The sequence below is a fragment of the Hemicordylus capensis genome, chromosome 13 (assembly GCF_027244095.1).
Source record: "Hemicordylus capensis ecotype Gifberg chromosome 13, rHemCap1.1.pri, whole genome shotgun sequence".
In the NCBI taxonomy this organism is placed as follows: Eukaryota; Metazoa; Chordata; class Lepidosauria; order Squamata; family Cordylidae; genus Hemicordylus; species Hemicordylus capensis.
In genome coordinates this window covers 12,775,877-12,788,278 of record NC_069669.1, presented here as the reverse complement: position 1 = coordinate 12,788,278, position 12,402 = coordinate 12,775,877, and the positions used below count along the sequence as shown (strand labels likewise).

Sequence of the window (12,402 nt, the reverse complement as noted above, 5' to 3'; positions counted from 1 at the left end):
GGTCATTGTGGTGGTATGCCTGAAGATGCAGGGCAGCAAAACATCAAGGAGACATAAGGCACTACGGAGTGGAGAAGCCACTGCCAGACAATACAGAGCTAGATGGACCAATGATCTGATTTGGTATCAGGCAGCTTCCTATGCATGTACAGTTCAGACACTGTGTCCAATACATATAGAGCAGAACACGTCCTGCCCTGCCTTTAAGGGGGCCTGTACCCAGATTCACTTTTCCAGTTAACACAGCTACAGTCTTTCACACAAAAGCATGGCATTTGAGCACAGGCATAACATGAGGAGGTCATGCTCACGACCTCCAGCTGCCGCTCGGGATGGCTGCAGGGAAGGTAGGTGAGGGAAGTTTACCTGCTTTAAGGAAGAGAGCTGGTCTTGTGGTAGCAAGCATGACTTGTCCCCTTAGCTAAGCAGAGTCTGCCCTGGTTGCATATGAATGGAAGACCAAATGTGTGAGCCCTGTAAGATATTCCCCTCAGACGATGGAGCCGCTCTGGGAAGAGCATCTAGGTTCCAAGGTCGCTCCCTGGCAGCATCTCCAAGATAGGGCTGAGAGAGACTCCTGCCTGCAATCTCGGAGAAGCCGCTGCCAGTCTGTGAAGACAGTACTGAGCTAGATGTACCAATGGTCTGACTTTGACTATGGGAGCTTCCTGTGTTCCCTCCGCTACACTGCATGCCCACAGAAGTGGCAGCACGGCAGAGGACAAAGCTGGGATCGGAAGTCCTCCCACATCCCAGAGAGACCCACGCATGCAGCACAGTGGCTGCTATCATTAGAGTAGCCATGGCACTCAGCTCGGCTACTCCTTCCCCCCAGCTCACTGCCCAAGATGGAGGCAGGTCTTCTACCTTCTACTCCATGGTGATCACCCAGACGATCACCTGCCGACAGTGCTGAGGTAGAATGAACCCATGATTTGTTCTACCTAGGTAAAAAGCTGGGCAGAAGTATTGGGCTACCCTTGGCTGGAGCAGCCGGGAACAGAGGGCTCTGGGTGTGCCAGAGAGTGTCATGAGAGTGGCCGTACTGTTTGAATAGGGCTTCTATTTATCAAGAGCTGTTGAATTTGCAGTCTCCAAATCCCATCTCTTTCTGCAGATCTGTGATGCTAATAACTTCTCAAACTGCATTCGGTTCTTTTGAACAAAATGTTCCATAATGCCTCCATTATGACCAAAAAATCCCAACTACTCATGTTCCCCAGAAGCTCAAATTATTCTTCTTTCTGTCCTTGGAAAAGGTAAACGATGTCATCCTAAATTTCTCAAAAGGATCATTGATAATAAATAAAAATTATGGCTTCTTCTTCTTCTTCTTCTTGCCAAGTGCCACTTAATGCATTTTTAATGTTCATACCAATTTAGTGTAATCAATCTCTCGATATCTCCGTGCTGATGATGCAACAGCCATGCAATTAGATTACAGAAAGTTCTGTGTTTTGATTAGAAAAGACGTTTAATTACCTCTATTTTTAGGATCAGAATGGGCTTTTATCAAGATCCAAATGGAGGTCTACAAAGGAGCTTGGTGAGTTATGTAACTGTACTATATTAGATTGGATACTTTGCTGCCATTTCGGGGCTGCTGGATTCTTTGTGGTAGAATCCACAAAGGTTTTTCGGTACACACCTAAAAATGGCTTCTCTAAGACAAAGGCATTGCAATAATGTATTTTTCAAGCTCACTGGTTTACAGATCTCCCATCTTGGGGAAAAAAAACATTGCACAGATCCCTTCACTCCACATCTGGTGTTCTGAAGGGTAGGTTTAGGGTTGCCTCAGGTGCAAGGTAGGGCACAGGGAGAAACCAACTCACACCATGGGCCTCTCTGCTACCCGCAGCTGCTACATTCTCCTCCCATTGGGGCATGCTTTTAATTTCTCCCTCCTTGCTGCACTGGGACACACCTCTCTTCCACCCCCCAATCTGAGCTAGAACAGCCCTGCTGCCACTGCCTGGCTTAGCGGCATCATCTGAGAGTGTCCAGGTGTGACCACCATGCCGCAGCAGCATGGCCTGAGAATGCAGAGCACCTGCAGAGCACAGAAGTATTGCATTGTCCAAGGTATCGTATCGGGCGTATCATATTGTCCAATGTATCATATGAGGGGTATTGTATTGTCCAGAGTTATTGTATTCGGGGACATATTGTATTGGGGGACATATCCATCTCCAGCACAGTATCTGCCCATTGGCTGTTGCTGGTGTCTATATTACATTTCTTTTTAAGATTGTGAGCCCTTTGGGGACAGGGAGCCATTTTATTTATTTATTTATTTATTTATTTATTTATTTATTTATTTAGTTATTTATATCTACGTAAACCGCTTTGGGAACTTTTGTTGAAAAGTGGTATATAAATATTCATTGTATTTGTATTATCCAAGGCATCAAAATGCCTTGGGACACTGCTAGACCTTGTTATTGTCATTGTTATTGTCCTGTGTAAACTGAGTGTACCTAACAGCAATACCTCTGAACAATTTGATAGTCTGTGACCGTACCAATAAAGACTGACTGATACCTCTGGACAACATGATACCCCCAATACCATACGACGTTCCTGATACAAGACAATACCCCCAATCCGATCAGGGAGCTCACCTACCACAACTGAGCACCAATGTGAACGGCCCAGATTTACTTCGACTTTTGCTTATTTAGGTGGATATGTGCATAAAGGCAGTTCATATGCTCTCACCCCAACTCATGCTAAGTTAAGCCACTTCCCCCCACAGTAAGGCTAGCAAAAGTCTGGAAAAGCTCTTGGAGTCATTTGTAGCTGAAGGAGTGAAACCAGGTCCAGGAAGGCTTAAGACGTACACAGGGTTAAGACGGGATAGGCCCTTTGGCCACTGGTAGCTCATCCGATGAAAAATAGCAAGGAAATGGGACTCGAAGGCACTTTTGCTCCTGTGCCTTTAACAGCGTCCTGAGACGCTGGAGTATTGAGTTGCTTAATTTCCATGAGGTTGTGCACATGACCTCGCTGGGGAGGGTGGGCGGGCTGCAGGTAGCCACCGTCCTCCCTTCCACTGCACAGTGTGGCCATTTTGCAGTGTGGCGAAAGGAGATGCTGGGAGTGGAACTTTGGTGGGGCTGCTCCTTCTGCCGGCTTGCTGCTGAAAATGGCAGAGGGCCAGTGGGTAGTTGTTTACCCCAGCAGTGATTGCCCGGACGATTGCTGGCCAAGGTAAAGAGAACCACAGGATCGCTTAACCTCAGCTAAACACCAGGTTTGTAAGTGGGGGTTGACCATAGGAGCAGCCCTGCTGGATCCGGCCTGAGGCCCATCTAGTCCAACATCCTGTTTCATACAGTGGCCCACCAGATGCCTCTAGGAAGCCCACAGGTAAGCGCTGAGGGCATGCCCTTTCTTCTACCGTTGCTCCCCTGCAACTGGTATTCAGAGGCATATTGCCTCTGAGGTCAGAGGTGGCCTATAGCCCTCAGACTAGTAGCCACTGCTCCCTCACTCCTGGGATCCTCGTTCCAAGATCTTCACACACACGGCCTAACATACGCTTGGTTGCTCCTGATACAGGAACCCTGACAGGGGGGAATTGTAGCCACTCTGAGTGCAAATGCATCCAGCAAACCCCCTCAAAAGCTACCGGTGAGTGAATCCAGACAAATGGGGACAGATGCAATGAATAAAGAGAGATTCCAAAGACAATAATCCTTTTGGAAAATTGTTTGGATTTGGGATGTACTGGAGGTGGGCAAATATGGACAAGACAGAGTCAAAGCTGATGCAGCAAACGCACAAAAGAAATACAGAAGAGAACCCCATGATGCCAGCAATGTATCATGGACAGCATGCACATCAATGAGATACTTACATAAATGTCTGCACCATAAAATCCATCCTGGTAAACAACACTGCACACACAAAGAAAAACATTCATATTAGTGCATTTCCACATGCAAATGCCACCAACCCCTGAAGTTAGTTTCGTCACGAGAACAAAACAAAACAAGAAAAACCAAACCAAACCAAACCAAACTGAAATAGATACATATTTCCATAGGGCAGGGCATTTTTCACATTGGTTAAGGAGGTAGGAAAAACAGGATTTTTTTCCTTTTCTTTGATAAGGAAAGCTGGCCTGGTCCCCTCCTCATATTTACGCCTCACATCTGCCATAGCTCTAGAATTGGTGCAAGGAGACTGAGAACGGAGTAAGTCACAAATCCCGTGTTGAAGCTAAAGACGTATATATTGCCGTTCAGCCCATGCATTTGTCCCATGTTGGACCAGAGGGGTTGTTTTAAAAGCAATGCATGGGAGAGAAAGCACCCTGGCATCACATTGAGGGCATGGATCTGAAGTCTTCAGTGGTGGATTCAGCTCATAGTTACTATGTTGCTCATATGTCAGTCACCAGCTTCAATAAATACCAACAGGGAGCCTAAGGGACCTTAAAGACCAACAGATTTATTGTGGCGACAGCTTTCATGGACTGCACCAACGTTCTCAGATGCATGAAGTTTTATCAAAGGAAGGAAGGAAGGAAGGAAGGAAGGAAGGAAGGAAGGAAGGAAGGAAGGACTGTATATTGTGATTATTCAAAACTTTGCATAGAAATGTCAGTCTATCCCTCTTGCAATTCATAGGCAAACAGACATGGTGTGGAGAAAGGGGATAGCAAGAAACGTTTTCTCCCCCTCCCCTAACACCAGAAACAGCTCATCCTAAGCAGCTGGGGGGCACCAAAGGAGGCAGCTCGGGTTGCTCCTGCCCTGCTGAGAGCTGTGCTGCTTGCAGGCTGGCCATCCATCAGGTAGAGCTGTGGGTTTAACCACACCGCTGTACCTGACGAATGGCAGGCCTGCGCAGGTTTGTTCTCGGGTGGGGTGACTGCCGAAAGACTAGAACCCACTTCGTTGGGTCAACAAATGACACCGATAGGCTGGAGGTTTAGAAGAGACAAAAGGAAGCACTTCTTCTATCAGTGCATGGTCAATTTATGGAGCTTTCTGCTTCCGGGTGTGATGATGATCCCCTGCCACAGAGGGCGCTGGGCGGCACACTGTTTCTCCGAGCAGCGTTCCGGTGCGGCAAGAGCGGAGGTAGGCACCAATTCTTTGACTCTTAAAGGTATCTCTCGCTGCCCCTCCACCGGCACCCTCACCAGCTGCTACTGGGATCAGGGCTACCCAATCCTGGAGCAGCTGGTTCAGGAGACACCTGGTGGTGCAGTCGACACGAGTTGCCTGCCTGCGTCAACTCCCCTACCCAGGTCGGTTCCCTACCCAGTGAGGTCATGAGAATGACCTCACTGGCTGCCCAGCTGACCTGCCCCTCTCTGGCTTCGTTCTGAACATCTGAATATCAGGAAGGTGAGCAGCACCCCAGCTGATTCTGCAAAGCCCTGTGCACGTTGCACTTTGGACCCCTTTGTCCCAAGCATTCTTAATGGCAGCCCAAGATGTGGGACATTGTAACCTGGGATGTTGCCGTCTTGAACCTGGCAAAGGGGAAATCATGACAACAAAAAGACGCAACCGTGCGACGGAGTGCGATCATTCTGGAAGCAACATATTGTATATTATGTAATTATGTCTGGCAGCAATTCCCCACGTTGGATCAAATATTGCTTTCTCAGCATAGTAATCTTACATCTGTTCTCCATTTCTGAAAATGGGTTTCCCATATCTGGTGATGACTGTTATAATCTTTTCCTCCCCAATAGGAGTTTTAAGAATTGGTGCTTTGGAAGCTTTATTTCGCAAATCAATAAAACTCCAGGTCTCTAACCCTGATGAAGAGAAGCAGAAAAGGTGTGGGAGATGCCTAACAAAATTTCAGAAGATAAGAGTGGGGGTCAGAGCAAGATTTCTGCTAACTGAGCAAAGAGCTAACTGAGAAAATCACCTTTTTAAAGTGGTGATTCTCTTGTATTTCACAAGGGGAGAGCAACTGGCCCTATCCATCCCCAGCACAGTATCCCTCCAGTGGCTGTTGCTAGTGTGTGTCTTATGTTTATTTTTTAGATTGTGAGCCCTTTGGGGACAGGGAGCCATTTCACTTATTTATTTATATCTATGTAAACCACTTTGGGAACTTTTGTTGAAAAGCGGTATAGAATTATCTGTCTTATTAAGGGGAAGAGGGTTCACTGCTTTCTCATAGAAACACAGGAAGCTGCCATATACTGAGTCAGACCACTGGTCTATCTAGCTCAGTATTGTCTACACAGACTGGCAGCGGCTTCTCCAAGGTTGCAGGCAGGAGTGTCTCTCAGCCCCATCTTGGAGATGCTGCCAGGGAGGGAACTTGGAACCTTCTGCTCTTCCCAGAGTGGCTCCATCCCCTAAAGCAGGGTTCCTCAATGTTGGGCCCCCAGATGTTCTTGGACTTCAACTCCCATAATCCCCAGGCCCAGTGGCCTTTGGCTGGGGATTATGGGAGCTGAAGTCCAAGAACATCTGGGGAGGATGTTGAGGATCCCTGCCCTAATGGGAACATCTTACAGTGCTCACACTTCTAGTCTTCCATTCATATGCAACCAGGGCAGACCCTGCTTAGCTAAGGGGACAAGTCATGCTTGCTACCACAAGACCAGTTCTCCTCTCTGCCCTAAATTCTCTCTCTCCTCATCCCTCCCTTTAACTTATGTCATGGGTTCCTAACCTTGTTAAGGGGACCATCTGGGGACCCATGATTGGGAAACTGTGATTTATAGATGATGCATAAACTAGGTAATTTGCATGCAAACATATTCAAATTGAATTTATTCACCAAATGTCTTAAGCAAAAGAAGAAGAAGAAGAAGAAGAAGAAGAAGAAGAAGAAGAAGTGTGATTTTCTTGATGCCAGATCCAACTCTTATAACTCTCACATAAGAACAAGGCAAGTAAAATGCCTGATCTTGAAGAAGCATTGCCGAAGATTCGGCTACAGGCAACGCTTGCCCCTTGCAGTGTACAGCTGATCTGAGATAGTCATTTCAGACACTGAAGTAATTAATCAATTATGGACATTGCCATGAGCAGCCTCATGTACTGTGTGAACTCTCCTTCAATTCTACCTTCTGTTGTGGCATGGCTCTTGAGTTTTCATAGACACACACATGGCACCAAACTAGCAATACCAATATTCATATGGAGAGGTATGACTATGCAAATAAGCCTTGTTTTTCAATGTTTTTAATAGCAGCTGCTTTTTGTGTGTGTGGGGGGAGGGTTTGTGTGTGTTTATGCACTTAATTGATTTTAATATTACAATGTGATCGTATGAAATTTTATTGTATTAACTTTTTGTAAACTGCCTTGGGATATGTTTTATGAAATGCAGTATATAAATAAGTAAATAAATGAAAATCATTTGGTTTACCAAGGTCCAGAAATAGATTTATTCCCCACCCTAATACTGTCCCTGACCCCACATTTTTAATCCCCTGGAAGGATGAGCTTTGTTTGTTGGATTACGTCTTGCTTGCCAGCGTGAACAGCAACCATTCATTTATTTGAAATAAAATAAAGCCTGGCTTTGGGGCTTTAGAGGAGAGCTGGTATTGCAGTTGCAAGCATGAATGGTCCCCTTTGCTCAGCAGGGTCCACCCTGGTTGCCTATGAATGGAAGACTACATGTGTGAGCACTGTAAGACATTCATCTTAGGGGACGAAGCCACTCTGGGAAGAGGATCTGCATCCTTGAAGGCAGAAAGTTCCAAGTTCCCTTCCTGGCATCTTCAAGCTAGGGCTGAGAGAGATTCCTGCCTGCCTGCAACCATCGAAAAGCTGCTACCAGTCTTTGTAGACAATACTGAGCTTGATGGACCAATGGTCTGACTCAGTATAAGGCAGCTTCCTATGTTCCTATGGGGGGATATTGTCATAGAGAGAGCAAAACCGGTTGTCCATGCCTGACACTGGATGGGCAGGCCCTCAATGACAGGGATTCCAGAGTGGGTACCGAGAGATGTACTGCTCCCCCTACACACAATCCATACAATATTCAAGCTCTCTGTAGGGTCCAGGAGGACCCTACAGAGCAAGTGTGACTTACTCCACAGAGGCAGTGGAAGCTTGTGGACCGAGCTTTGCTGCTCTGCAGCACCACCCAGCTAATGGCCAAAGAGGGTACTGCAGTTCATCAGCCTGCCAGACCAGGTGATTTGGGACATAACTTGCCAAAACAGCCATACTGTAACCTTTGTCTCACCTCTGTTCCATTAGCTCCACCCATCTGTTGCACACAAACATTCTGTCTAACCAACCTATGTGAGAGCAGTTTGGGTTCTTGTTTTGTTTTGTGGTGGGTTGGGGTTTTTTGCCCCGTTGTTTTTTTTCTGTGGATTTATTTTGAAAGCAACAATTTTTGTTTAAAGGACATATCTGCAGGTCACCCCAAGTCTGCTGGTGGCTCCCGCTTGCCCTCAGGCACTTTGGTTCTCCGTTCATAAAGAATCATAACATTTCCAGCTCTTTTTGAAATAAATATAAGACACTACTACTACTACTACTACTACTACTACTACTACATAATAATAATTAATAATAATGATTTGAGATGACTTTAACTTTTGTGGATTTAAATATTTAAAATGTTATTCAACCTCCTCCATAACCAGATGTTTGCGATCATCCAAAAAAACACATCTCTACCTCGACGAGTTTCTGTCTCCCCTTCCCGCCCTCCAGCGTTCCTTCTCAAGGGGAATTTACATAACAACACGGGACACATAAAATGCTTAAAGCCACCAACCATGACAGTGCAAATTACTATCATTTGTCAATTCCGTGCACAAGGTGCTCCACTTCAGGCAACGGAGATTGGTCACATGCTGTGTGGGCTTGGTGTGGCGAGACAAGAGCGTCATGCATGGCACTCAACAAACGCTTGATTGGGGGGGTGTCCCCAGGTGGGGGGGACATAGAACAAGAAGGCAAAGAGGCCCAAAGCTACTTACCCGCCGTATGCCGGAATTGGAGGAGGAGGGGCTGCAGCACGGAATGTGTTGTAGACGGTGCGGCCTCTGCCTCTTAGATGTGCCCCTCTGTACGCTGCAGCGGCAGTCGCAGCAGGATATGGGAAACCTGGCACTGCAAGAGACAAACAGAGAGACAACAAACTGTAGTCAGATGCCCCGCGTTCTCGTTCAGAGATCAAGCAGGTATTTATCCATTTAAAACACGTTTCTCCAGTCTTTTAGCTCAGAGGTTTAGAAGGGGACCAACCAGAAAAAGCTATAAAACCAATAAGACATTCAAAAGGGAATCACTAAGAATTAAAGGAAGCTAGGAACTAAAACAGCTTGAAAGCAAGACAACCAGCACAGAAGCCCCAAATAGCAATGCAATCGTGAATGAAACAGACAAAGCAGAAACACCATCCATTTAAACGCTCAGGAGAAGAAGACTGTGAGGTCATTCAGATCATCAAGATCCTGGGTAGGATCTTGACAAACAACAAACAAACAACAAACAAAAATTGTTGCTTTCAAAATAAATCCAGGTTTGGGAGCTGTGTGTGCTCTCAATTTTTGGTTGTGTGAGATCAAGTTAGGAGTGAAATCTGGGTAGAAGTGATTGTATGCAACCAAGTTAGGACAGCACTGTCCTACCCAGTTTTCATACCAAACATTTGACTAAGGTAGGAGGAAAAGCTGTCCTACCCAGGTTTTCCTCCTACCTTGCTTCTACACAATCATTTCTACCCTGGTTTTCCTCTTACCTTGTTTCCACACAACCAAAAATTGGGAGTACACACAGCTCTCAAACCTGGGTAGAACACAGTTTTCACTTGTGTGAAAGAACTCAATAATTTTTTCCTCTTCCTACCTAGTTTTTTGCTCCCACACAGCTGAAAATTGGGAGCACACACAGCTCCCAAACCTGAGCAGGACAGTTTCTGGTTGTGTGAATGACCTCTGTTTGTTGCTAGCATCTAAAAACTAGCAGGGCAGGGACCAACTGAGTTTCTGTGAGGGGAGATTCCACAGCCCTGGTTCTCCCACAGCCAGTTCCCCTCCTCTCTGCAGTCTCGCTTACTGTAGAGAGGATGCTTTACAGTACATCCAAATTTGGATGGGAGTGTGCGGGGAGGGGTGCAGAACCCATGGTTCCATGTGAATGCAGCCTCTGTCTCTAACAGTGGTCAGCCAGAGGATAATATGGCAGAAATGATCTTCAGTTGCTTTTCTCTAGAATCAGTTAATCAGAGGTACAGCACTTCCAGGCCATACAAGCTCCAATTAGAGGATATTGTGGCCTACTAGTTCATAGACAGATCCTTCATGAATCTGTCTAAGACTTTTGAACTCATCTAAGCTGATAACCATAACCAAATCTCATGGCAATAAACTGCAGAAGTTATATCTTGAATTTTAAGGCATTTTAAATTGGATGGTAAATGAATGAACCAACCAACCAACCAACTAACCAATCTCCAGACAAAATGTTCAGAGTTGCCACTGCTTTTTTTTTTCCTCCTGAAGAAAAAATTTGAGATTAATGTAGAGGTTCAGACACAACTTCTCTAACCTTTCAAAGGAAGCTTAAAAGTTTCGATAAGATTAGCAACATTCCCTCTGGGGTAGTATATACTTAAATTGCCACTGAATTCTGACTATAGTGCAATTTGGGGTGAATTTGAGGTTGCCTGCTGAAGGCAAAACATCTGAGGACTTCCAACGGAAGCTTAAAAAATGCAGTAAGCCCCACAATGTTACAGTTAAGCAGAGGTATTTGGAGTTAAATAGATTTTGTCCACTGCAGATTAACTGGATTGAAGAGAGGTCTGTCTATGTTCTCACTGAGCCTTTAATACAGTTCCAGGAACATTTAAACTGTTGTCTAAATATTGTGTGTGTGGTGGGGCTGTGGGGAGGACTGGGTATACAAAATGGGAGGACTTGGGGGCAAATAAATAAGTAGATAAAAAAGGAACCTTCGCTGCAAGTGAGGAATGAAAGAGGGTGCTGGTGTGTAGCCTAAATGAAAGCAGAGAGCATTGCTCCAGGGGAGATTTTGGAACAAATATCGTAATCAGGCATGCAAGGAAAACAAATATTACTGGGTAAACCTCAATAAAAGCAAATGAACAGAGGTAATGACACATATAAGGCTTAATTTAGAGCTAGAACATGGACACGTTGCCAAGGCAGCACTTTTTTTGGGGGGGGGGTTCACTTTACATTTTCAAAACAATGCTGAGGTGAATAAAATGAAAGGGGACAAAACATGGAGGATCAACAATCGGAGGCTGGGCAGGGTAGTGGGTGGGATGATCCAGGCTGTGTTGTGCAGTATGGTGCTCCGGAGCCCAGGACAATATGTCCTGGCCTCCAGATATCCCATAATGCACCGTGTGACATGCACGATGCATTGATGGGTGCTCTACACCAGGGATTCTCAATGTTGGGTCCCCAGATGTTATTGGACTTCAACTCCCATAATCCCCAGCCCCAGGGGCCTATGGCTGGGGCGTATTGATTGATTGATTGGTAGTTTGGTTGATTGAATTTATATTCTAATTTATATTTGAATTTATATTCTTCATATTCATAAAAAGATAAAAATAATAGATAAAACCACATTAAAAACACTTGGGACAGAGCAGGGCTGCTCAACCTTGGCCCTCCTGCAGATGTTGGCCTACAGTTCCCATAATCCCTTGCTATTGGCTACTGTGGCTGAGAACTATGGCTGTTGTAATCCAAAATCATCTGGGGAGCAGAAGAACATAACATAAGAACAAAAGAACAGCCCTGCTGGATCAGGTCCGAGAAGGCCCATCTTGTCCAGCATCCTGTTTCACACAGTGGCTCACCAGATGCCTCTGAGAAGCCCACAGGCAAGAGGTATACGTATGCCTTCTCTCCTGTTATTGCTCCCCTGCAACTGGTATTGAGAGGCATTGTGCCTCAGTGGCCCACAGACACCAGACTAGTAGCCATTGATAGGTCTGAGCTAGAGAATCACAGTTCTAGATGCCTGCTTTAGTTGGTGACATCAACCAGTTATATAGATGACCGGTTTTGTGGTGTTTTGGGTTAACCCATTCATTGATCCAGGCCAGCTTTTGAATGGGTTCCAGTGACTGCTCCTAGTGTCTATCTTATGTTTCTTTTTAGATTGTGAGCCCTTCGTGGACAGGAAGCCATCTTATTTATTTATTTGTTATATCTCTATGTAAACTGCTTTGGAAACTTTTATTGAAAAGTGGTATATAAATATTTGTTGTTGTTGAATGGGGCTTTAGTTACTTTTATTCCAATCCTGGTGTAGAGGCGGGGCTAACAAACCAGCCAGCAACAAGAGCACTGAAAAGCAATCTGCACTTGCCTCTCTGTAAATAATATCTGTCTCATTAAACTGTTAGTGTTCCTGATTCAACTCTAATGTCTTATCCTTGCATACCACTGTCATATAT

At 45.4% G+C, this 12,402-nt stretch overlaps 1 protein-coding gene across 23 annotated transcripts in view; it reads right to left on the bottom strand.

Moving 5' to 3' along the window:
• RBFOX1 (RNA binding fox-1 homolog 1) overlaps positions 1-12,402 on the bottom strand; it is a 1,664,339-nt gene that overhangs the window by 58,897 nt on the left and 1,593,040 nt on the right. For 19 of the 23 annotated variants that reach the window (XM_053276061.1, XM_053276047.1, XM_053276039.1 and 16 more), the window contains 2 exons: positions 8,939-9,071; positions 3,863-3,902 (listed from right to left, as the gene is read on the bottom strand). In XM_053276061.1, coding sequence (XP_053132036.1) covers positions 3,863-3,902; positions 8,939-9,071 — 173 coding nt within the window. The remainder of the gene's footprint in view (positions 1-3,862; positions 3,903-8,938; positions 9,072-12,402) is intronic. The other 4 variants (XM_053276046.1, XM_053276045.1, XM_053276044.1 and 1 more) reach the window with 1 other exon arrangement.